This window comes from Pleurodeles waltl, chromosome 4_2 (assembly GCF_031143425.1).
Source record: "Pleurodeles waltl isolate 20211129_DDA chromosome 4_2, aPleWal1.hap1.20221129, whole genome shotgun sequence".
NCBI classification, from domain to species: domain Eukaryota; kingdom Metazoa; phylum Chordata; class Amphibia; order Caudata; family Salamandridae; genus Pleurodeles; species Pleurodeles waltl.
In genome coordinates this window covers 100,579,258-100,605,702 of record NC_090443.1, presented here as the reverse complement: position 1 = coordinate 100,605,702, position 26,445 = coordinate 100,579,258, and the positions used below count along the sequence as shown (strand labels likewise).

Here is a 26,445-nt window from a genome sequence, read left to right as displayed (position 1 = left end):
CCTTAGAGGACTGATTTCACCTATCCGAGAGTAAAAGACTTAAAAAAAAAAAAAAATGCACATACTGCTTAATTGCACTTTTGCTATATTCATTTTTCAACTGTTTGCCTGAGAGATGGAGGGGGACCATCCAGAACTGGTGAGAGCTTGTGGACTGCACCTACATCAGGGGAGGGAGATGGACATAGCACCTGCAGAATAGTGCCTAAGACACTGTCTTGGTTTCAGCTGCAAGTATTGTGTAGTGTTGAGTATCATTGTTTAATAAAATACTTGCTTTCATGAGGAGAGAATCACTGTGCTAAAAATAGACTTTATTACGTTTTTAACTGATTAACTTCTTAATTTGAGCACCACCAGTCTACCTCTCTGAAAAGCCTGTAACTACCTGCCCTCACTACCCTAAGAGTCCAGTGCAGAAAGGGCTGTGCTTGGCACTGTTTGCACCGTCATAGTAAGATTGGCCGAAAGACAGTAAGCACTAGAAATACTATGTAATTTGGGATCCTGTTTTAATACTTCTCACTTCTGTACCCTGTACTTTCTGTTTCTTGGCATGTAAACTGCTCTGATCTGTAGGAGCTCTAGTTACACATATAACTCACATTCTTATCTTCATCCACCGCTTTCTTCAGAGGAATAGTGAGTGGAGTACTGGCATATAACTTCATCTCTTCCCAGGGGGTGTTAGTTATCTAAAACCAAGCAGAAGTGTTCATACAGGGATGTATAAAGGAGGTGCCATCATAAGGGGCGGCTTAGAAAAGTCCTTGCTTTGTTGGGATTATCAGGTTGTGTCGCTTGTAGACAGAACTCCTCCCAAGCTGCACACTGGAGGTATGCTACAGAGAGAGATTTAGCAGCACTCCAGACCACTAACTTCTACCTTGATTTGATACATTTGCACTCCTGTAACAGAACTACCAAAGCTGCAGTCTTCTTTTTCTGTACATTACAAAATAAATACCATGGAATAGCCCTAGTTCATATGATTTAAATGTTTCTGGGGCTGAAATTTACAGTTTTCTGGTTTTCTTTTTTTATTTCAGAACTGGAAGATTCACAGAAAAAATGCCCTCCCTTCTGGTATAAGTTTGCAAACACATACCTGATTTGGGAGTGCTGCCCATGGTGGATACGGTTTAAGGGAATGGTGAACTTATTTGTCATGGACCCCTTTGTGGACCTTGCCATCACCATCTGCATCGTTCTCAACACACTGTTCATGGCAATGGAACACTATCCTATGACACCACAGTTCGAGGGAGTGCTATCTGTAGGAAATCTGGTAAGATGTTTGCAAAACATTGCCTGTAGTAGTTGATTCAATTATCCTTTAGGAACATAGTTGTTGTTCCTGTTCCTTTACAACCCTTCATTCTTCACTTATGAGTTAGTATGTTGTGCCTATATACTTAAGTAAGATATACATAACCTAATTTGAATCTATACAGCATCCAGTCAATAAAGTTGAGTTGTTATTTATGATTCCAGAATTAGTCCATCTTGAGTTTTTACATGTGATTCATTAGAAATGGGAAGGGGAATAATTCAGGAATTTCCCCTTCTGTTTGAGCTGTAGATTTTGTGCCAACTGGCCAAACAGAGAGCTCTAAATCATCAAACAATGAAATTGGTTGTTCCTTACTTGAGATGTTGGACTCTTGTACATAGTATAAGACCTAGATAGTGTGTTTCTTGAACTTGTCTCTGCTAAAGGAATACAATATCCAATAGTTAAGTACAGCGATTGTTATGCATTATTAAGGAGCATGGACATCCCATAGGGGTGTGATCATTAATGGCAGGATGATGAGGAAGGAAACAGTCAGAATGATGCTGTGGTTTCGTTTGTCAGAGAAAAACAATATTTTTAAGTCTGTTGAGGTAGATGGCAATTGTAGACCGATAATATTTATAGGATCAATATGCTGCAAATTTGAGATAAAAGGTGTATCATTGATCACTGTTGGAAGAGAGGTACTGCACCCTCACCTGAAATGCCCAATATCATAAACTCAACCTTAAGCCCTTTTATTGTTTTCTGATTGTTTTGTTACAGTACACAGAATAGCAGTACTTCTTCAGAGATGCCAAAGTATGCATATGATAGCCTGGTAGCAATGAGGCCCTTCCGTTCTGCGTGAAGAGCGTCAAAACGTTAGTGCCAGACTAGGGAAAATCATGTTGCATTCATAAGTTCATAAACGTTTTGGACGACTACATAGTCCTTAGGTCAGGGAAATTAAAGCTGAGTGAAGCACATAGAAACGTCATCAGCTAGCTTAAGAGGGGGGATTCTAATTTCCTGAGCACTGTTTTCTGGAAACAAAAGGATCTGTCAGAGGAAAACCCCAGGTTAGAAATGAACAGTCAACTAATTTGTGATTAATCAGTCGGATAAGTGAGTCAGCTGATTTCCCTTGACATCTCTTGTGATCTGCAGGTGACAAGTTTGACGCCGGTGAGGCCAACTACATTTTCCTTCCTTTGAAATTGAGTAAAATGAGTACCATTACATTGTGAAACAGTAATGTCTTTTACAGTGCTAAGAGTTTATAAAACCACAGTGTGAAGTCGTAAGTAAAAATAAGTTACTATGTACTGCTTATATCCAACCTTTGCCTGGATCATCTGCTTCCACATGCCTGACCTGCAGATGAAGCAAGACAGGAAGACAAAAAGTAGAAAATCGCAAATTCCAACAGAATTCCATGCTAGTAGCATACCTTGTTGAGCTGAATTTGCGGTGCTGGTAAGTGTGGTGATTTGGAGGGGACAAGGTCCAATCCCAGCATGGCATTCTCAGCCTTCCATCTTTCCAAGGAGAATAAATTGAGTACTGTACGTTAGTTAATAGTAATGTCTGTTACTGCACTTCTGTTGTTTCTAAATAAGTAAATGTCACAGTACATAGCTATTATTATACAACCTATTATTGTTATTAAAAGGAGAGAAAGTCCTACCTTGCTGGAAACAGAAAACATAGATGATATGTGGTTCATAAAGGCTAGAAATGCTTTTCTTATTTGAAAGGACTGGGACAGAGGAGGCATTTCAGAGTCAGCAAAATAGGCTCACATTCCAGATAACTGCTGTGAAACTCTGAGTAATGATAGGTGCAGATCTCACAAAGCTTATATTTTAGAAATAGACTCCCCTGATGATCATGACAGATTCATCAACCAGGTTTTAGGAGATGGGAAATAGCATCATGTCACAGAAACAGGATTCTGAATAACCACTTGAAAATAAACTGCAATATCTTTTGTTTGTAGTTCACAGGAGTGATCTCAATGAAAGTGAAATGGCACTAGAGAATTGCACAACACACTACACAAAGCCACCACAATTTTGTTCATGAATTAAATAAAGAATCTAGCACCATTTCAGCTTGTGGAAACAGGCATAAAGAACTGCTTACCCTAAGTAGATTCTCTGCCATGGATGCATCTTATCCCAAATGCTGGAAATTCCGAAGCTGGTTGAGGGTTTTATAGAGTCTACGGCCCAGAGTGAGCTCATATTAGCATGTCATCAAGGTAGAGTATTGATGGACTCGCCTGAACTGAAGTTTTGATTCTGTTGCACTTAGTAGGGTATTCTATCAGAGCCCATTTTAACAAAATTATTCTTTGTTCAAGTCCATTGTCCACAGAAGGGACATTAGCTTCACAAATGTACTTGCTGCAATTCAGATATTGAAAATCTCATCAAATGAGAACCGTACCATTCACTGGATTAACTCCATCAGGCTACTAATTTCAAACCCCCTTGAAGTACAGAGTACATAGATTAAGAATGTTTGAGCTGCGACTGAATGATTCATGCCACAGTGACACATGCACTAAAGTTCAGCACCTGATTGGTAAAGATTGGTAACTCGAAGATGTAGTCGTTTGTATATTTTAAATAACTTTTAACACTCTCTTAAGAACATTTGATAAATTTTTCTCAAAGCCAGTTAATAACATAACCATTGTAATCTATATCCATGATTTAAGAAGATGAGGAATACAATGTCAGACTTGCATTAAACCGTTTTCTAAGTCACTCCCATTATATATCCTCCGGACGTAGGACCCGCTTTTTAAGCAATAGAAAATGGCTCCTTTATTTTCTGTTTTCCTTTGCCAGTGCTTTGTGTTAGAGCTACTACTTGCGTATTTCGAAATGCAGAAGATTGTTTTTTTTAAGTCTTGTCCCACTGTATTATTTTTTTTTCAAGATGTGTATTTCCAAAGCAAAAGTAAAACACATTGTTGTTTGAAACCTTTAGTTGTGTATTGGGCTTCCGGTTTTATGGTATTTACATTTTTAACATTTCCTTCTGTGTTTATCCATATTTTTTCGGGGGGTTTGTGATAAAATGAAGACACTGGTATATTTTCACATGTATCTAATAAATATATGCTTGTTTTTGAAAGTTTCATTAATAATACCCATAAATAATAGATTTAGAACCTCAGATGAACACATGCACATTTTAGTATTAACCTTCGTGCAGGGACAGCAGTTTAAGCTTCATTAAGATATGGCCTCTCCTTTTTAACTTCATTACCTGGAAATAAGCACAACTATTGGACTGGCAGTCTTGACTGACAGCATTTGGAGTCACTCAAAAAATATCCTAATTTGCATTTTTGTCCATATTTAAAAATAAATAGAATAATAAATGTTTGTCTGCATTTAGTCATATATTTTAGCTTGTGTACTAGGTTGTAATGTAGTAATACACTATCTTTCTTACGTCTTACTGCTTATTTGAAAATTAAGCAATTCGTATAAGTTTGAGGAAAAGGTATATTTTGATTGCCTTCTGAAATCCTATGGCAAAACTGTTACAATGGTAAGGTGTAAGTTGTGGAGTGATCCTATTAAACTGCTGGGCATATTTACCAACTAACCTGTACATTTATGTATCTTAAATGAACATTTAAAACAAAAAGCATAAGGACATTTTCTTGAGCATATAATTTAAAAGGGTGGCTAAACTGAATATGCTGCATGATACCTAGTACATTTTTGGTAGCACTTTGTGACTATGACACAAAATCACATTACTGCCCAGGAAGGATTGTGGATATATATCAATGGTGCAATGGCAAAATTGGGACATTTGTTTCACGTTAGGTATAATTTGTAAAACAATTAGAATTTAGTAGTTGAAAATGAAATCAATAATAAAGCAGGCCCGTTGCAATTCCAGGTTCATTTGATGGTGTGGGTTTGGTCAGGGAAACTTGGGTTGAGTTACCTGTAATTCTGGATTTGTGTTGCAGATGAGAATACATTCATGACTTTCTTTAGTAGGAATGCGGCTGAAAATGCTACTTTGCTGTATTATTTTGTATTTCTGAAGAATTATTTAATGTGGGCAATGTTATCTTTTTCAGGTTTTTACTGGAATTTTCACAGCAGAAATGTTCCTGAAGCTAGTAGCCATGGATCCATATTATTACTTTCAAGAAGGTTGGAACATCTTTGATGGCTTCATTGTCAGTCTCAGTTTAATGGAGCTGGGCCTGCAGGATGTGGAAGGTCTTTCTGTATTGCGTTCTTTTCGATTGGTATGCCATACTTATTTAAAACAATTTTATACATATTGTCATTTCTTTTTTCCCTTTAGTATGTAGGAATTCAAGAATAGGTAGTTTGTGACTTCATATTATACAATCATTTCTAGTGTGATATATAAATTCCTGGATTTCAGAAAGCAGCTGTTTAGTTGAGTATTTGCCATTGCCATAGTTTGTGTTTGATGGAATAAAAAAATCTGAAATGTTCTGTCGTAGGATTGTCACCTGTTGTCATAAATGTAAAGTATTTCCTCCTTCATGAGCGGTCCCCTGAACACTACAGTTTTAGCATATCATATTTAAATATCCAGAAGAGGTGCAAAGCAGCCATTTTTAAAATGTGGACAAAAACCTCCAAAGTCTTTGCAGCATAGAAATTTTCCGAATTCTAACCTTCAATAATACATGAGGCTTGTGCGCTGTGATAAAACATTAAAGATGTAAGCTCGGGAAAACAAAAACATGAAAGACTTAATGCACTGAAGTGAAACTTTACACTGTCACTTAAAGAAACGAGCAGCTTCTTTATCAAAGCGTAACCTCGTGACAGACGTTGCCTCACAATTGATATTAATTTTTTATTAAGGAATCAAATGAGATGTACGTGTAATTGTTGTTCACAAATTGACCTGGGAGGTTTATGACTTCAATGGAGAGCCCTACAATGCAAAACTAGCATTACAAGAAATTCATAATTCCTGTTATGCTACTTCTGTGGGGACCTTTTCAAATGATTGTTCGAAATAAGTCATAAGCCTATTTTTATGGAATAGACAGAATTATGAGTTTATAATTCATTCCAAAGCTTAAACACAATTTGAGTTCAGTTGTGCCTTACAGAGAGAGATTTGCAGTTTAAAAATTTTCTTGATTGATTGTTGTCAAGCAAAGAATTCTCACTAAGATTCATAACCACAACACAACTCTGGGTGGTGGGGGTTGGCGGTGTTTTGGAACAGTTTTAAAATGTAGAGGCACCGAACTCCGAAGGAACATTTTTTTTTTTTGTGTGTAGGCAAAAACAAATTAATCAGTAAATGTTAATCTGTTATAATAAACACTTATTTGAATCAAGAAGGGTCTAAAGACAGCAATAAAACTAAAAAAAAAAAAACGTTTCCTTTTTTGTGTTTCTGAAAATGTAATGGAAATGTTTCTCAAGTATTGCAGTCACACAGAAAAAACAATGCTGTCATTGGTCAGTCCCGGTCTTTCTAATCTTAGCATGCCACACATTGACAGCCCCAAAAACCAATTTTTTCCCACTGAGAAGGATCTGAGGACATAGGTCTCTGTCCTCTGATCTTTACTTTTCACATTAAGGTTAATTGTAACCATTATTATGATAATGAATTTGAACTATTTACACGATCGTAGGTCTGCTAAATTGCTGAAAATGTATCTCAAGGTCTTCAAATACACACATCAGCTAGTACCTTTTGCCTTTAGTCCTTTCAAATTCAGTGAAATGCTTTTGTCAGCTGACTATTGCAGACATTTGCAGTCCTCAAAGCTCAGAATGCTGCTACTCTTTATCTGATAGCATATTTCAGTTAAAAGAATCCCCAAGGGAAGGTATTGTTCTCCACTATTGGATCTTTCATAGATTCGCCTGCTTAAATCATTCCTAGTCATCCAAGAGGGATTCCCACGGTATCATCAAATAGCAATACAGAGAAACCTTACATAGAAAACAATGCTAAAGTGCATTAACTTTCACAGCTTATTTACATCATTAGATAAGACCTAAAGTCCATCCAATCAGGCGTCAGCACCCTTTAGAACCCTCACCACAGAAGCTCCAGTCTCTCAGATTTTCCAGCACAAGTGAGATAAATAATGAGAAGACATAAAGGGAGCCTCTTTGGGGAGGAGGGTGGATCGCATGTAAATATATGAAAGATACCAATACTGGAGAACTGTAGTTACAGGTATGTAACTCATTTTCTTCTCCAGTGTTGGGTCCTTCATAGATTCACATGCTGGAATCAGAATAGCAAGCAGTTTTGCAATATTTACATATTGTGATCCCACTACCCTTGTGGATGGCGTGTTGTAAAATAAAATAACAATACACATTTTGTAATGTGTCAGCATAGACATATAATTAAATATTAGACACTTAGTAAGGTAGCACTGAATACATCAAAGGCTCACCTTATTGAAATAGATGATGTAACACCGCCTGCCTGACTGCTGCATCACTGTGGTGTGCTAAATCCACGAAATCTATGAAAGATGCCAATACTGAATAATTTTAGTTGCAGGTACGTAACTCATTTTCTGGCTTACGAGATTTGTGTGTGTTTCTATATTAGGATTTTGAACTACAAATGAAGTTACTCTTAACAGGGCCTGCCATGTACAACTTGTCTTCTGAGTTCATCTGAACTTTATTCAAGATATTTCTTCCTTCATTTGTCACAGTTACTCTCTTAGTGCCAGGCAGAGTGGCTCGTTAGATAGTCTAGAACTATGTTGGAGATCAAGTGATAGCTTGTGAATGTTTATTTAAGAATGTTTACATACATTTTTTGTTTTAGTTTACGAGCTCTGCTGCTCATTTGTTATATGTGCAATATCTGTTTCATAAGCATGCAGAATCATGCTCTTTTTCTTTAGTTTTATTAGTTGTGTAAGACCTGGACTTCAGTGGACATAAGTATCTGATAGAGCCTTCTAGCCACAGATTCCTTACCTTAGAATTATCCCCAGACATCTGACTTGATTCAGAATTTTTTTTGCAGTAACCCTGTGCACTGGTAGGTGTGGGTGGTCAGGGTCAGCAGCATCTGTTCCCAATGTGACGTGCGCTATGCCTATATAGAGGCACCACCCCAACATGCTGAGATCAGTCCTTTTCTTTCTGTGCCAGTCAGCACAGATCCAGAAAGCTATCAAAAAGTGAGTGTCGTTCGGGTTGTCGCTGTCGGCATCAGATATGACGTGCAGTGCCTAAATAGTTGCCACCCCAGCGCTTGGACATCAGCTCTTTTCTTTCTGCACCAGTCAGCGCAGATATGAAGGAGATACCCCCAGTTACTTTTTGACTGAGTTTTTGATGTTTTGTCAAATAACTTTTTGAGAATTCTTTCTCGTGGTGTGTGAGGGATGTCAACCAAAACAAACCAACCAGTTTTAAACTGCGCGGTGTCTGTCATACGCAGATGTCTGTGACATCGCCATATTTTGTTCGTTTGTGGTGCTTGGAGCAGGGCCAAGACCCCAAGGTCCGTGAGGACTGCGATGCTATGAACATGGAACATGCAAACTCTGAGGGAAAGTTCCCTAAAGCTCTTCACCACCTGATTTTGGATGACCCTGCAATGCTCAAATCCAGTCATGCTGAAGGTTCTAGTACAGCTTGTGGAGCCGCTCTAGACGATCGTAATTGAAATCATCAGGTATGTCCTACAAGTGAAAGAAGTCGAAGTGTTCTTCCATTAGTCCGTGCTGGTCCAAGTCAGCAGGGAGGCGTGGGGACGACGACAACACTTGTGTCCTCTCTCCTCTGTGGAGACTCTGCCTGGGTCTGCTCCATGTCTCCTAGAGTTTTCAAGAGCGACCCCCACCCAACTCAAGCAGTTTGTGAGCTCATGCTCCTCATATTTAGGCAGGTCCATCACTTTGAAGTGTCTTCGGGCCCCATGAGTTTGGGAGGGGCCGCTACAGAATTCATGCTGGTGGTTTTTCCCTTGGTGCAATTCGGCCCTGTGGATCCGGTGTTGGATCCAGAGTTGGATTCAGAGTGACTGCACCAGGAAGGCTGCAACTTTCCTCAGAGCCCACTCCAGTGCCGTAGATCCATGTGCCACAGAAACCCTGCAGAGCCGCTGACACCCATCATTCCTGATTCCGATACGGAGCCAGATCAGCATCGCCTGATGTCAACTCTGGTGCTGGCCAGTACCTTGCCCTCTGAGTCGGAGCCAGTGCATTTTTTTTTTTTTGTTGATAGGCCTGGAGAGGGAGACAATTGGGAGGGGTTTGAGTACCCTTATTAGTTCCATCACCCCTTAGATGGATAAAAGGACAACTGGTATGAGAAACTGGCAGATGGTTAGACAACTCAATGGACACTGGCTTGGTCTCTTCTCCTACCATGGCTACTGAGGAAAGAGCCTCCTTTCCATTGGTGGTGTGGAGGGCAGCTGCGGTCTTGGACCACTTGCCCTCAGTGGCAGTGAAGATGAACGTCTTGACAGAGGTGCTTCAGTTGCGAGTCAACACTTCCGAACTTCTCCTTCCATTCAAAGAAGCCCTCATGCATGTTCTACCTAGGTCCTGGTCCAAGCCCACCACAGGGGCTCCTGTGCATAGGACATTTGCCTGCCCCATACCCCTGCTCCTGGGAGCCCCGGTTTCAGTACATAGCTTAGTGGTCCAAACCTCCACTACTAGGATCAACCCTGGCACGTTCCATATCACTCCTCAATTTTCTCTTCAGCCAGCCTAGTACATTGGTCGGTGAACGCTGCATGCCTTTTGGGCCGATGCACTCCCACTGTGTAGGATTCGGTTGCGCAGGTGGTGTTTATGGTCTATGAGGAGGCTTGAGAGATACTCACCCAAGCACATGCGATGGGTAAGATGCAGCAAAGTTTACAATCGCACATGGCCTGGATACAATAGACTTGTTACGAGAGCGATTACACAGTTAGTGGCACTTGGACGCAATGCCTGTTTGAACCACTGGTTTTTAAGGGGATGTTCAAACTTCCCTCTCAGACAAGCCCTGTGATGGCTGTAGTCTCTTTGGTGAAAAGGTAAATTCAGCGATTGAGCAAACTAAAGACAGCAGAGCTACAGCCAGGCCTTTGGGCCTCTCTTTGGCCTCCCATCAACCCCAGGGTGCCTTTTACCTATTTTGTGACTACGGGAAGGGGTACCAACTGCATCCTTTCTCCCCAACGCAAGCAAGTTTGACAGCCTTTTTGTGGCTGTGGTTCCCACAAACCACCTGGAAACACCATCCAGAGATTAAATCAGTACAACATGCCCCTGGCAGCTCTAGCCTAAAAATCCATTTTGTTTGCCCTTGTACTGTAATGGGCACCCAGTGAGGAGCATGGTCCGGCTATCACCAGTCCATAATATCGAACAAAGGGGTTTTACAAATAGTCCAGAAGGGCTACTCCATCTTCTTTCTGGAAACTCTCCCTTGCCACCCACTTAGAACTGGCTGACGGAGGACCATTTTGCTGTGCTCTGAAGAAGTGTTGACTCTTTTGATCAAAGGGACCATAGGGGTTGCCGGACTCAAAAGCGGGTTGTGGTTGCTATTCCCTCTACTTGCTGATGCCCAGAAAGGACGAAGGCCTCTGTCATATTCTAGACAACTTCTTCCTGAAAAAAGAAAAGTTCACAATGCTCATTTTAGCTCAGCTCCCATCTGCCCTGGATCCTTGATACTGGATGGTAGCATTGGACTTAAAGTATGCATTCATTTGAATTTCCAGTATGGACATCATACCTTTGTGCAGAAAATGCACCAATGGCATGAAATGTATATTCCAGTTGTGGGCTTGTGTATGGTTCCACTACCCATGTGTACAACTAAAATGTATGAACAGAATTATGGGCCAGATGTAGGAAACGATTTGCGACTCGCAAACGGCAAAAAATGCCGTTTGCGAGTCGCAAATCGCAGTTTCCTATGCAGAAATGCATTTTGCAAGTCGGGACCGACTCGCAAAATGCATTTCCGAATCGCAAATAGGAAGGGGTGTTCCCTTCCTATTTGCGATTCGCAGTGTTATGCAATACCATTTGCGACCGCATATGCGGTCGCAAATGGTGTTGCAGTTACCATCCACTTGAAGTGGATGGTAACCCACTCGCAAATTGGAAGGGGTCCCCATGGATGGATCACAAATTATTAATTTCCCATGGGACTCATGGGACCCACGTCTGGGCAAACGTGGATCCCATGCCACTGGATTCAAGCTAACCTAGCTGAGGAGGGGTGATACCCTGAAACCGGACCCAGGAAGCTTGTTTCCGGTCCAGGGAAGACATGGCCTGGCAGTTCAGGCTGGACTGTACTCATGGGGATCAGGGTCAAGACTGATTTGCATATGGCAAGGTCCAAACTGGAATGGCATGGGCAGCAGAAAAACGATGGATTTAGGCCCAGATGTACTGGGGGTGAATGTTTGACATTGTTCAGCATTCCGTTCATCACTTGGTTGTTTTGGACTTGTATTTCAGCCACAAATTATTCTAGCTGCACTGGAGAAGTTGACCATAAGTGTTTCATAGCACTGATCCTTTAAAAATTAAATGTATTGATTTACTTTGTACGTTTAAAAACTCACAGCAGTCAAGTCAAAATAAAAATATAAAAAAATCTTCACAGACAACATATGTTTTAGGCCTGCCACAAATCTTCCTCAGTGTCATTTCATAATGTTCGTGAAGTCCAACCTTACAGAGTAGTCTTACTTGTACCATATGGAGTGAGGGCCTCTGGGAAAAGTTGGCAGTAAGGTGAAACAGGACATGTTGTACAAGTATGTTGCGTTTTGGCGGGAATTCTGTAAAGGTTCAGCCTAGGGATTTCACCAGTTACTTGCTAGTACCCAGGATGTAAAATGGTGCATGAGCTCCAACAAAACATTCCTCACCGTGGAAGAACATTTGTGTAAACAAAGAAATCTCTGCCTTGCTGGAGAAAGAAGGGCTCCTGCTGTCCGCTTGCACCCAGGAATTAGAACTGCTCTCCAGATGTCATCTGACTGGCTTCCTGTGCCTCAGAGGCACAAAGACAGGAGAAGGGCTGAATCCTGTGAGCAAGAGCTAGCTTCCCAGTTGGATGTGACACTAGATCTTGCTGGAGAGACTCTTGGAAACCTACCTAGTGCCCTGGGGTGTGTAGGAGAGACCAGGAGTGACTTTGCAAACAGCAAGAAACATTGGGACTTAGAACTTTTTTTTTTTTACTTCTCTAGGACTGTAACCAGACAAAGACTCCAAAGAAAGGTGCAACTTAGCTGGCTATAGATTGTTGGTTTGTCCTGACTGAATCTTTTCCACCGTAAGTTTGAGGCTGCTGTGAAAATGCTGCAGAGGATAATATTTGACCCTGTGGAACCCTCGTCAGCCTCCTTCCTTGACCCTCATGTAAAGACAAAATCTTAATATCTCAACATAGGACTTGGGAATGGGATGATGCAAGAATTGATCCTTGTGGCGAAGCAGCAACCACAGCTACAAATTGAAACTTTCCCATTGGAGCTTGTTATCAAAACTGCAGAATTAAACAGGAGCTTGACAGTAACTTATCCAACTTAGATCGACCCTCTGCAGTTTTAGCCTCTTCAAGGATTTTGCTTCATACAGCCGTATATCCAGTTGCACTTAATGTGTTACAACTGTTTTGTGTTATTTGTCTATTATCCTTATTTTATTAACTTTTTTTTGTTGTTCTTAACTATGTTTCTTGGTACTGCTTGAACTGAACACATTTATTTGCTTGTTCTAGAACTACTAGGTGTGGAGCAGAATTTTTATTGACCTTTATTGTGACTCAGCCAAGTTGTTTTACTACGTTGATAGAGGAAATCCTTCCCAAATTAATGCCACCATTTCTGACAGCAAAATTAAAGGTGTCAGTTCTTAACCTCAAATCTGTATCCTCTGAATTCCTTCCCTTGTTTGTTTCTCGAAAAATGACATGAGCGTTGCCAAGAAATTTGTACAAATAATCAGTTGCTACCAGGCCATTTAGTGATTCTAGAATTAGGTGAACCAGGAGTAATTTCCTGTGTCTCTTGGAGAGAAAAAACGTGGAGGTCCTCTAATCCCAGCAACTCATCAGAATAGCTTTTTTTTTTTTTTTTTTTTTTTTTAAAACACTTACGTCATTTAATGCAGTACAATACAGTGCAAGGTCGCATATCACTACAAAATACTTGCAGGTCAAAATCATGCTAACATTAAATGCTACTTGGAATAAAATGTGTTTCAAACACAATAAAAGTCATATTAAATCGACTTATTCAAATTTCAAGCCCTTCTTCTTACGTACAAAACTTTCAGCAAAAAGATAACTACTAAGGCCAAAAACAGAGCTACTACATGCCAGATTTTAAGATTCCCAATGCCTCTAAAATGTCTTGGTCCCCATGTTACACCATAGTGGTTTGATTCACTTCCTTCTTGGGTTAGTATGTGCCAGACAAAAGAACAAGACATGTGCAAAGTTCTCTAGTAGTTAAAGTGCATAATGTGCAGTTTGCTACCCCCTCTCCACCAAAAACTCACCCCCCCCCCCCCAAAAACCCTGGGACTAGATGACCATCTGGCCGTGTTTGAATTGATCTGAAGAATATCAAAACAAAACTTCATGAAAAGTGTCTTTGCTAGTTGCGTTTGCACAATGTCCATATAAGGTTCCAAGCTTGGACGTGGTTTAAAACCTCTAAATTGTGCTGAAAGCCTTCCTAAACTAGAATTACAATGGACACAGTTTAATATCTATTCCCAGTAGGTTTGTTTGAAGACCTCCTTGGAATGGGCAGTCAATGAAGTTGGGTCATTCCAAAAGCAGCTCAAACCTAGCTTGTTTAACCAGGTCTGTACATGGCAAAACCATGGGAAAGTGACATGTGCATCAAGCTCCAAAAGTTCGCTCTGTCCTTCCTTATAATAAGTAATTTCATGTGTGACTCCGAGTAATAACCAAAATAATGGGGGTCTTAAAGCTGCTAGATGTTCTAATGTACTAATACCAGTGTCATAATACACTGGTTTCATTGGTGCCCACTTAGGAAGGGGTAGTAGCATCCTTGCAAATATATTTTTGCCCACAGTGAGTGTATCCATATTATTCCCACCTCACAGTTCCGCTTCATAAAGGGTCACTATTTGAGCCCTATATATACCTCCAGGGGTGGTGACACTGCCTTTGAGTTGGTGGTTTTGTGCTTTTTTAGGTTGAGCATGCAAGCTCTCGGGCCTGTTGTAATCTATCTGTGGGCTTTTAACCCCACCTACTGCACGCCCATCACTATTACTCGTTCACGGGCTTGCCTTTAAAAAATCCTTTATCATTGGTAAATGCTTTACGTTTGTCCCTCCTTAGGACAGTTTTGTTACTGCCTTTGGCATCGACCCTGTTACATGGATAATTGCACGTTTGCCAATACGTTTGACTGTGAGCGAACTTCTTTTCCCTTTAGTATCTCTCCTTCGCGCTCATGCTTGTTGCGGCTGTGGTGCTTTGAATTGGCTTGCTTATGTCAACCATTTTAGTTTTCATTGTCAATTTACGTGGCAAGAAAACGTTTTCTCCACACCAGTGCCTGTTTTCCCCAAAAGTGATGACATGCTTCCACGTTAGCCAAAGCACTGTGCAGCTGACCACCATTGTTCTGCCTCACCTTACTAAAGAAGAGACTCCATCACCTGGACGGAAAAAGAGTGTTGTTGTTCTACATTGATTGCACCAGAGAAACCCAGGTGGATGACCAACTCTTTGTTGAGTTAGCCAGGGTGAAGCTGCCAAGATGCTGCCCCCTGAGTGCTTGCTAGCTCATTCCACCAGAGACAAGGCTGCAACCACTGCTTTAGCTTGCTGAGTCTACCTTTAGGACATCTGTCTGTATGCTACGTGGGCATCTTTCCGCATTTTTACTAAACAATACCTCCTGGACTGTCAGGACTGCCTGATGGGAACTTTGCCTATTGGGTCCGCCAGGACTTTTTGGTCTAAGCCAATTTTCAGACCCTCCTGCTGGGAGGTATTGCTTGTTTTTTTTTTTTTTTTTTTTTTTAAGGTAACGTTCTGTGACTAGAAGTCTGTCAGATGAACAAGTTACTTAACTTCAGTAAATGCCGTATGTGGTGGAGACTCTATTGTAGCCGCAGATTCTTAACCGAATCTCCCTGCTCCTGCAAAACGTTTTTTCTGCTTAGAAAGGTCCCTGTAGGTCCTTAGTTTTTTCACACTGGTCCATCAGCTTCCTGCCCTGGCTAGGTGCTTCTGGCATGAAGATTTCCTGCCTGCTGGGCTGTTGGCACTATAAGCATGCACAGGTCACTTCTTGCGCCCGCCAACGGGACTCCCAATAGACACCGCTACTGGCATGTAGAGACACTGCTCAAGATTTTCCACATAGGGGTGTCTGCGACTTGATAGTCTCTACTATAAGACATTACCGAAGGTAAGTAATTGTTAGAGAAATTCCTGCTGCTCAAGCCATTTCCTCCTCATGCCTCCCCAGTAGAAGTGCAAGTTTGTTGTGACAGTATTAGAGCTTTTGAAAGTAGATTTCTTCTCTCACTCACTTTCCCCCATGGTAGAATCCCTCAGTGAAGAAAGTTAAACATAATATGTCTCTAGACCCCGTAAACGTTGATGTACAAGTCCTCCTCATTTTCAAACTTGATTATGGAAATGCTGTACTTTTTCCACATTCAGCTTTGCCACCAGTGAAAGCATTCATCGGATGTACAGCCTGCCTACCACGTCACTTTTTTTATTGCTGGCCTTATGGGCTAAATGTGTGGATACGTTTCAAACCTTTCTGCCAGATTTGCAAAGCAGTACATCAAAACAAACTTTCATACCCGCTCGTTATGCTTCCTGCCTGCGCCGGTTTAACAATACACTGTAGTGAACGAGCCCTCCAGATTCAGACCTTGATTGGTTGAGAAAAGATTCTTCTCTGATTCCACGACTGTGGCATGGAATTCACTTCCAGTCGATATCAGAACTGAACCTTTCTTCACCTTCAGGAGCAACCTAAATCCTCACCTTGTTAGACTCTTCTTGAAATAAATGTTTGCCTGCATTCTATAAAGTATGTTTTTTATCTTAATCAAATATGAGACCCTTCTTAATGGTTGGATCTATCTACTCCTTTACTGTTGATATTGTGCTTTATGCATTTTATACAGTCGCTTTTTTGACACAGATGCATTTATGTGTGAAATTGGAATTGCATGTAAATCATCCATTGTAGCTCCAAGGGCTAGAAATCATTTATGAGGGTAAAACTGTGGTTTCTTCTTGCACCGTTTGATGCTGTTAATGATTTTTATGTAAAATTGAGGTTCTAGTCCTCTTTTGCTCACCTCTTAGGGCCTCAGTGTTGTTCGGCCTGTGGTTTTACACTTTATGTATTACATTTTCAGTGCTCCCTGTTCATTATTTTAATTCGAGGTCTTACGGTGCAGTTCACCCATACCTTTTATAAAATCCTGACAAACTCTGGTGCATAGACCATCACAGAATCCCCAGCTTATGCCTGCTTACTTCCGGTTCTCTAAGTATTCCCTGTAAAGGACTAATAAATGCACCGAGGACAAATTCTAAAATCTTAAAGTTAATTCTGATGGTATTTTGGACTAATTCAGCAAGCCATGCTCTTTTAATGTTCTAGCAACATCCTTAGACTCTGGACAAAGTTAAATGTGTTAGATTCTCAGAATAGGCCTGGGTATCACTGGTGGTGGTTTGGGTAATTAGTTTCGAGTGAGGCCTGTCTAACTTTTTTTAAGCATTTTATCCTTAGTGAGCTTGGTTGTGTGCCACACAGTTAATGATTTTTAAAATTGTTTACTTGGTTTTGCAAGCTACAGCCAATAATTGGAAAAGTAGTTGTCACACTAGCATTCCATGACTACATGCATAAAATTGGGGTGCCTTTCTCATCATAGGTGATGTTGTGCTGCTTCAAAATTAGAATTATTTAAAAGCCATTAGCCCTCCGCAACTAGTTAACATACATCCAGTGTGTTAGTGTAAAATGAGTAAAGTTTGCTCTTCGAACAGCATGGCAGAGTGCCCATCCATATGCAAGTGTGCAATAATGGGGGGGGGGGGGGGGGGGGTGGTTTACAGTCAAATGGTGAGGAGAATGTCCTGTTAGAAAACTTGTATTCCTATTACGGTTAAGTGGAATCATTGCCAATAATATTTAGATATTGATACTTGATAGTACGGCAGGTATTGTTTCCTAAATTATATATAATTAGAGCATCATCCAACAATAGTGAGAATACGTGCTAAACCACATATTGTCCAATTTCACCTTTCGGCCACCCCCCTGGACCCCTCGCCTTCCGTTAGAATGATACAGAAATTAATGCGTGTTATGACCTTATGTGTTAGACTAGAGGAAGCCTTTTTCGGATTCTTCACTTGGAGCAGGTTATTTTAGCTTAAGTGCACTGGCTATTGTGTCTCCTTGTAATGGCAGCAAGTGACTGCCTACCAAGCTTGACAAATAACTGTTTAATCGAATATAAATAGACTATGATTTTGCTGTGTTGGTAACAGTTCGCACAAATAATGTGATTTTTGCCATTTTAGAAGCTAGTGAAGTACTTTGCGTCTTGACTCCATTTCTGTCACTTTCCTTCAAATGGCTAGAGCTCTGGCGGAGTGTTGTTTCTTTGCTTAACAGGGAGTGAATCATATTAAAGATGTGCAGGTAGATGCTTTCTAGTCAGTTTTAATGTACATTTAGCGATGTTTATCAAGCTGCTTTCACCACCCATACATACCATGCCTGTCATTGGTATGAAAGCAGCTGCCCAGAACCTAAAGAACCTGCATGTTCAAGAGTCCTTCCTTCTACAACGAACTAGGAGGATGAGACAAGTGGGGTGAAATAGTTTGATGTTTCTTCATTTGAAACGTCTACTGAAAAGGATTTGGCTCCCCTCTACTTTGCCCCTGAAATGTTGACTTCTTCTGTGGTTTGAGAAAAGCATTCTGCGCTTTCTGGAAATAAGACTTGCTGTCCTGGTAAGTTTTTTTTTCTGCCTTGTATTGTGATTGCCCGGCTGAGCACTTCAGCAACTTTTCCTGCAATCAAAATTTGCTACTTATTCAAATATGCACTGATAAGAGTCTGGTGAAAATCTTATTGTGAACCAATATGTGTATAGCTCCGTTTTATTTTTCATGTTTCCTACAGTTTTGTTAAATGAAATTTCATTCATTTTACTGGTCCCTTGAAATTTGCGTGGTTTCATTTGCTTTTAAGTTTGCTTGGTCCTTTGGTATGTATTGGTTTATTTTAGACAGAACCTTTTTTTCCACAGCACTGATGTGTATATTGAATTTCAACTTCTAAAATAGGATATAAAAAAGTTCTGTATTTCTCAATATTTATCACTGCATATATTTCGTTTTTCAACGCTTAACTAAAAGAATTCTCTTTTTCCTTCATGTTTGTGATGTAAGAGTAATGAGAAAAACAAAATGATTTATATTATTTCACTCTTCACAGCTAAGAGTTTTCAAACTGGCAAAGTCCTGGCCAACTTTAAATATGCTGATTAAAATCATCGGGAATTCTGTTGGAGCCCTGGGAAACCTGACTTTGGTTTTGGCCATCATTGTGTTCATCTTTGCTGTGGTAGGCATGCAGCTGTTTGGTAAAAGTTATAAGGATTGTGTCTGCAAAATCAACCAAGAGTGTGTTCTTCCTCGGTGGCACATGAACGACTTCTTCCATTCCTTCCTCATTGTGTTCCGTGTACTCTGTGGCGAGTGGATTGAAACCATGTGGGACTGTATGGAGGTGGCGGGACAAGCCATGTGCTTGTGCGTCTTCATGATGGTCATGGTCATCGGGAACCTGGTGGTACGTAACAAATTCCTTTTTCTCCTTTAATCATAACTGTTTTTTTCTGACTTCCATTGCTTTACTCATTCTCTTTCATTTCACTTGAAATAAATTATGACCGACTGTGTTAATTCATTATGGTTAAATGTGTGCATTGTGACTTGCGTTGTGCAAAATTATAAATCTGCCTGAGAACGTAATTACATTTGCAAAATATCTCTAGAAAAGTGGTTGCAGCAGATTTCCCACAAGTAAATCTTGTGGAGGTAACACTACATATTAATATCTGTCATTAATAACAGATTGTGTTCCTAAAGGCTAGTATTGCCCTTCCTCTGTCCTCTAAATTGGTGGTGGTCTCTATTAGCTTGTGCTTTATAATTTATCCTCTGTCTGTTCAGTTTCCGTAACCAACAGAGAGGGCCGCACTCTGCTTCAATCCAGTCTGAGATTTGACTCTTCAAAGCGACTCAGTTTAGTCACAACGTTTACGACAATTGAAAAATAGTGCCGCTCGTTGCAAAGGTTGACCCCCAGGAAGTATTATTCCTCTTCCTTTTGGCATACAAATTTTCTTGTGTCGGCAATAGGTGTCGCCCTTCTCTCCCACCTTCTTAGTACATGGGTCTCGAGGTTGGAATCCCAGTTTGGTTACCCATAGTTTTCTTGGTATTTCTCATAAATAAATATTTTTTTCTCCATAAAGTGACCCTGCCTCAGAAAAAGTCTCTGGAACCTGGCTGGTCCCTGGAAAACAATAGTTTAATTAAAATATAAGTCCAATAAAGTGTCTTAATTATACTTTTTAATACCAATTTCAACAAAAAAAGAAACACATCACATTGGAAAGGCCAAAAAGTGGACTTCCACTTCTGTGACTCCAAGACTTCTTGCTACGAAGCAAACAGCATCAAGTAATATCTCATATAGACTTCTAGTTGCAGATTCCTTACCTGGGTATTTCTCCCAGGCATCAGCTTAATATGGAGAATTTTTTAGCACTACCCCTGTGTGCCGTTAGGTGGCGTCGATCGGCTCTGCGTCTGTCGGTGCCTGCGCCATATGATGGGGGGGGGGGGGGGGGGTCCTATAAAGGCACCACCCCACTGCACCTACATCAGTTCTTTTCTTTCCATGCCAACTAGGGCCGATCTGAAGAGAGCTACCCCTCAGTCACTTTTTCACTTGCTTTTTTGACTTTTTTTTTTTTCAAAGATTTATCAAATGTTCTGCTCCTGGTGCATCAAGGATGTCACCGTGGATGGCTGGGTTAAAGCCTTGCGGATTGTCATTGGGCGATGCCAGTGACTGATCCGCACCTCGTTGTCATCATCCCACTAAAAGTCCTTGGTACGATCGAGTAAGTCGAGGCACAAGGAGATGAGCAAAATGTCGAAGCGTTTAACTTCTCCTCGTCTGTTGGCCTACAAGACAAGGGAGCATTAGCGCTCTAGGCCTCATTTTGAGGAACTTGCGCCTGGGCCGACTTCACACCTTGCAAAGTTTGTGGGAGCTGAAGCAACCCCTGCTCAACTTTGTGGCTTCTACGAGGCCATGCGCCTCATTTTTGGGCAGCCCGATGCCGATGGACTGCCTTCAGGCCCCATGGAGCTAGAAGAGGCAACTTCTGGTTCGGCGCCTGGGGCTTTGGCACAGAGGAGCACCACTGGATCAAGTCCTGGATCCGGACTGGCATTGGTCATACCACCTCGATCTTCCCCCATGCCGCTAGCTGTCCCCATTCTCCTTTCTGACTCTAAAACAGAGCCAGTTGGGTGTTGTATGACACTAACCACAACAACGGTAGGAGCCTTGCTTCCGATGTCAGATCTGAGCCCCTTTCTTGTGGGCCAGATTATGGTGAGGAATGTGAGGGGTTGCTGGACCTCTCAGAATCTCAGAGACCCTAGGGACTGGCGTACAGACTTGGGTGAGGCCAGCAGACTGGATGCCTCTCCAGATAGTGGCATGCTTTCTCCTCCTACCATGGCCATGGAGGAGGGGGGCTTCCTACTTAATGGTGGTGAGAAGAGCAGCTTAGACCATGAGTTGCCTTTGGTGGCAGTCGGAACTCACCTCCTGACAGAGGTGCTTCAACCTGGGGGTTCCTCCTCAGAATCCATGCTCTCCTTTAATGAAGGCCTTACAGATGCCCTGCTAGGTACCTGGTCCAAACCCAGCACAGGGGCTCCTGTGAACAAGATAAATGCCCGCTGCCCGCTTCAGGGGACCCAAGCACTCAGATGCATTATCCCACCCCTGAGTGCTTGGTCATCCAAGCCTCCACTTCCCAAGGCGCGTTCCCTTTTGCACCCCTGGATAGGGAATCCAAAAGTTTGAATACACTTGGGAAGAAGATATTTTTCTTCTTCCGCCAGCTGAGCATTGCGGTTCGTGAACACGCCTGCCGTTTGGGCTATTATTCCCACACTCTGAGGCTACTGTTCCAAAAGTGCTGCCTCAGGTCCCTTAGGAGTCCCGGGCTGTACTCTCTCAGGCAGTTGTCAATGGGAGAGAGAAAGCAAAGTCCTTTATCCATTGGGGACTGGACACAACCGACTCACTTGGCAGAGTGGTTTTGTTGATAGTGGCCCTGAGACGCCTTGGCTGGTTGGGGATGTCTGGCTTTTCAGGGAATGTCCAAGCTACTTTGATGGACATGCCTTTTGATGACACCCGTCTCTTCGGAAGGCAGACTCTGTGCTTGAGCGCTTAACAGATTCTCATCCTATGGCTAGGTCCTTGGGCCTCGCAACCTCCCCTCGTCCCTCCCAGTCTTCCTTTCGCAGCTATGGACTGGGTCTCTACACAGGTACATTCCCGGTCAGCCAGCATGCCATGCATGCTGCCCAGCGTCTGCATGGCGAGGTTGTGGGATCCACTGACCTCTTGGATCAGGGAGCCAGTGGTCTGGCCAGTCCACCACCCTCCCACACACCCCCAAGAAACACCCTCTAAGCCTTCCTAGTCTGACACTCACAAGAAGCCAGTGGGAGATAGAATTCTCCATCACCTGCTCTGCTGGAAACTCATCACGTCAGACAGGTGGGTTTTGCACACAGTCCAAAGGGCCTACTCCCTCCCCTTTTGAGACTACCCCTACATCCATGCTATCATCATATGATCAGATGATGGAGGATCGCCTGTTCCTTCTCCACAAGGAGGTTACAGCTCTCTTGGCCAGGGGAACCATAGAGAGGGTTCCAGTGCCAGAAGTAGATTGGGATCGCTATTCTGGCAATAAAGGACAAGGACCTCTGCCTCATACTAGACCTTCGATCCCTCAATCTCTTTCTCAAGAAGTTCAAAATGATCACTCTGGTTTGGGTTTTATCTGCCCGGACCCAGGAGACTGGATGGTGGAAAGGACTTGCTGGACACTTATTTTCATACTCCCTTCGTGCCTGCCCACAGACATTATTTGCGGTTCACAGTAGGCCACAAGCACTTTCAATTCAGCCAGCAGTCCTGCCAGTCCAACCCCCCCTTACTTCACCCCCCTTCTTACTTCACACCCTGACTCTTCCTCACTATGGACCAGTGGGAGGCAGGATTCATCATCACCTGCTCTACTGGTAGTCCATCACATCAGACAGGTGAGTTTTGCAGATAGTCCAAAGCGGCTGCTCCCTCCACTTTGACACTACCCCTCCATCAATGCCACCAACCTACAATCGGATGACGGGGGATCACTTAGTGCTTCTCTGAGAGGAAGTTACGGCTCACTTGGCCAGGGAGCCATAGAGAGGGGTTCTGTGCCAAAAGTAGATTGTGGGTGCTATTGCCACTACTTTCTGGTCCCCAAAAAACACAAGGGCCTCTGCCCTTTTCCTAGGTCTTCAGTCCCTTAACCTCTTCCTCAAGAAGAAGGTCAAAATGGTCACTCTGGCTCTGGTTCTTTCTGCCCTGGACCCAGCAGACTGGATGGTAGCATTGGACTTGCAGGACACTTATTTCCATGTTCCCATCCTGCCTGCCCACAGACGTTACTTGCAGTTCACGGTAGGCTACAAGCACTTTCAGTTCACCATGCTCCCTTTTGGCGTTACCAGTGTCCCTCGGGTGTTCCTCAAAGTAATGACCAGTGGTCACAGCTTGTCTGCTCAGGTGTGAGTTTGTCTTCCCCTATCTCGACAACTGGCTGTTGAAGGCGGGCTCATCTCAGGCTTTCGTCTCCCACCTCCAGGCTATGGCAGACCTCCTGCATTTGCTGGGATTCTTTATAAACCTGTTGAAGTCACACCTGACTCCCTCTCAGGCGCTCCCTTTCACTGAAGCCGTTCTGGACACAGTGCAGTTTCAGGCTTATCGTCCCGAGCTGAGAGTCCAGGGTATTCAGGCTATGAAATCGATGTTTCAGCCTCTGTCTTGGATTTCGTGAGAATGACTCTGTGGCTGCTGGACCTCATGGCCTCCTGCAGCTTGCTAGTGAAGGGCTCTGCAGTGGGACCTGAAGTTCTGGTGGACACAGCATCAGGGGACTCTCTCCGACAAGGTCCAGATCTCGGAGGGAGCTGTGCAAGATCTGCGGTGGTGGTTAACGAACTGAGATTGGGTCAGAGGCAGATCCCTCTCCCTTCCCCAATTATATCTGACAGTAGTGACAGACGTGTCACTCCTGAGATGGGGCTGGCATCTAGGAGAGGTGGAGATCAGAGGCATCTGGTCTCCAACGGAGTCTGGATACCACATCAGCCTGTTGTAGCTCTGTGCAGTCTGGCTAGCATTGAAGGCATTTCTTCCCTCTGTCACGGGGAAGTTGGTGCAAGTGTTCACGGATAACACCACATCATGTGCTACTGCAACATGCAGGGCCGGGTGGGGTCGTGGACCATTCCTCAAGAGGCTCTGCGCCTCTGGACATGGATGAAACAGCAGGGCATATCCCTGGTGATTCAGCATCTAGCGGCCTTTCTAGAGCAGATAAACTCAGCCAAACATGTCTACCTGGTCACGAATGGCGTCCATCTGGAGGTGGCACAAGGTCTCTTTCAGCGTTGGGGAGAGCCTTGGTTAGGCTGTTCGCCTCTGCAGAGAACGTGCAATGTCAGCAATTTTGCACGTTGGAGTTTCCAAGGCGTCAATCACTCAGATGCTCCTTCCCACCCATCCCACTTCTGCCATGAGTTCCCAAGAAGAACAAGAACGACCGTGTCCAGGTAATCCTTGTCGCGCCAGAGTGGGCACAGAGTCTGGTATCCCGTTGAGCATGTCCTTCACCAAAAAAATATACTCCTGTTGTTGGAAGAAATTTGTGGCATGGTGCACAGACAAGTCTGTTGACCCCCTTTCTGCCCTTCTCTGAGGTTCTGTTGTTTATACTTTCCCAGGCCCAGCAGGGCTCTGTATGGGCACTCTCAAAGGTTACTTGTCTGCAATGTCTGATTATTGAGGTTGCCTGATCACCCTTCTTTGTTTAAGTCCACTATTGCAAATCGGTTACTTAAACGCCTTGCACATATGTTTACTCCATCCCCATTCATTATGCCCCAATGGAATTTGAATTTGGTTTTGACCTTCCTTATTTACAACCCCTGTGTTCGAGCCTGTCCACAATGGTCCTCTCAGGCTTCTCACTTAAAAACAGCCTTCCCCGTGGCGATTACATCTGTCTGCAGCATTGAGTGAGTTGCAGGCATAGTCATCTAAGCCGCCTTATCTTTACTGACAAAGTGGTGCTTCGCACTAGGCCACTTTTCTGCCAGAAGTGCCCCATCATGTAGGCTGATCCATCACCTTGCGTACTTTTTACGGATGCCTATATTCTTCTAAGGAAGAGGAGATACTCCACTGCCTGGACCCAAAAAACAACATTGGTGTTCTATCTTGATCGTATGAAAGAGTTCTGGTTGGTATATCAGCTCTGTCAGTTATGTGGGTGCGAAGAAAGGTCGGGCAGTGCAGAATTGGAGTAACTTTAGGGCAAGAGTTTGTGCTTTTGGGATAAACATAATTATAATTGCTGAATTTCCATAGTTATGAGTACGCAAAATCTGAAACTAATTATAATGTGAACCTAATTATAACGTCCCTGTAACATTTTTTTTTTTTGTGTGGATTTCTACAGTTTTGTTTTTTTAATTCTCTTTCCTACCTAGAACGCCCCTGTAAAGTTTTTTTGTTTTTCAGTGAAAGTATATAGGCACATGCAAAAAGTGATAGGAGCAGTGCTTGCATTCCAACCTGTTGTTTTGCCCACCATGCAACCTCAAATTAGACTCTGCCATATGCAAATCAGTATTGACCCTACTCCAATAGGAACAGTCCAGCCAGAACTGCCAAGTCCGGTCCTGTACCACAGGAGCAGGATCAAGATTGATTTGCACATGACTGGATTCAAACTGAGGTGGAATGATGTGCAAAATTAGGATGGGCTGGGATATGCAGCCCGATCAATTACCAGTGGCTAAGATTAATTCAAGAATTCTATCCATCACTTTTTTATATATACCATATAAATAGCTATTTCTTTCTCTTGCTATATGTGTGTGTGTTTAAGTATATACATATGTATGTGTGAGTTCAGGTTCTGTGTACTTTGTTAGCGAAAGCGAAGATAAATATTCATTTGAAAAACGTCGCAAATTGATCAATTAGGGTAACAAAGTAATTTATTTGCTAGCTTTCTTTCACTTCAGACAGTAATCAAATGATCAATGAAAAGAAATGTACACACGTTTTTGTTAGCAATATATGACATATATATGCGTAGGTTTAATTTATTACAATCAAGATTTGGATCTTTTTTAATCTGTAGTTCTGCTCTGGCTGGATGATTATTTTCTGTTGAGAGACATGCCCCTTGTCTACTCAGCCCTGCTTTGCCTCCCCCTTCATCTTGCATATAATAATTAGGGGGAGGGTGAACTCACTGAGTTACATGAAAGCTCCGCAAGATTCCACTGAGTTCTGTGAACAAGCGGAAATTTGTGCTCACACTGATTAACGCTGGGAACTCGTTCCGAGCTGAAAAATCATCGCAAATGGCACCATGCAGCAGGCCAGATGGCGCTGCTGCTGAAATTGATTTGGCTGCTGCTCGAGTAGATTTTCTACTCGAGTGTCTGCTTTCTCACCATGAACGATTTCAACCATCCCAGAGCATTTGTGGTGAGAAACTGTCACCGGGTGACAGCCAAGCGCCCGAAAATCGCACTAGGAGACACCAGTTGTCGCTGTAGTGAGCCCTGTGCGAGAAAAACGTCCTCCATACGGTGGTTAGTGTAGTTTGGCCGGAACTCTGCGTTACAAGCGTAACGCGGAGTGGCCAAAATGTTGCCAAC

The 26,445-nt window shown here is 42.6% G+C and overlaps 1 protein-coding gene across 5 annotated transcripts in view; it reads left to right on the top strand.

Annotated features, from left to right (window-relative positions):
• SCN8A (sodium voltage-gated channel alpha subunit 8) overlaps positions 1 to 26,445 on the top strand; it is a 554,114-nt gene that overhangs the window by 365,151 nt on the left and 162,518 nt on the right. For all 5 annotated transcript variants that reach the window (XM_069230856.1, XM_069230858.1, XM_069230860.1 and 2 more), the window contains 3 exons: positions 1,050 to 1,288; positions 5,397 to 5,570; positions 18,824 to 19,180. In XM_069230856.1, coding sequence (XP_069086957.1) covers positions 1,050 to 1,288; positions 5,397 to 5,570; positions 18,824 to 19,180 — 770 coding nt within the window. The remainder of the gene's footprint in view (positions 1 to 1,049; positions 1,289 to 5,396; positions 5,571 to 18,823; positions 19,181 to 26,445) is intronic.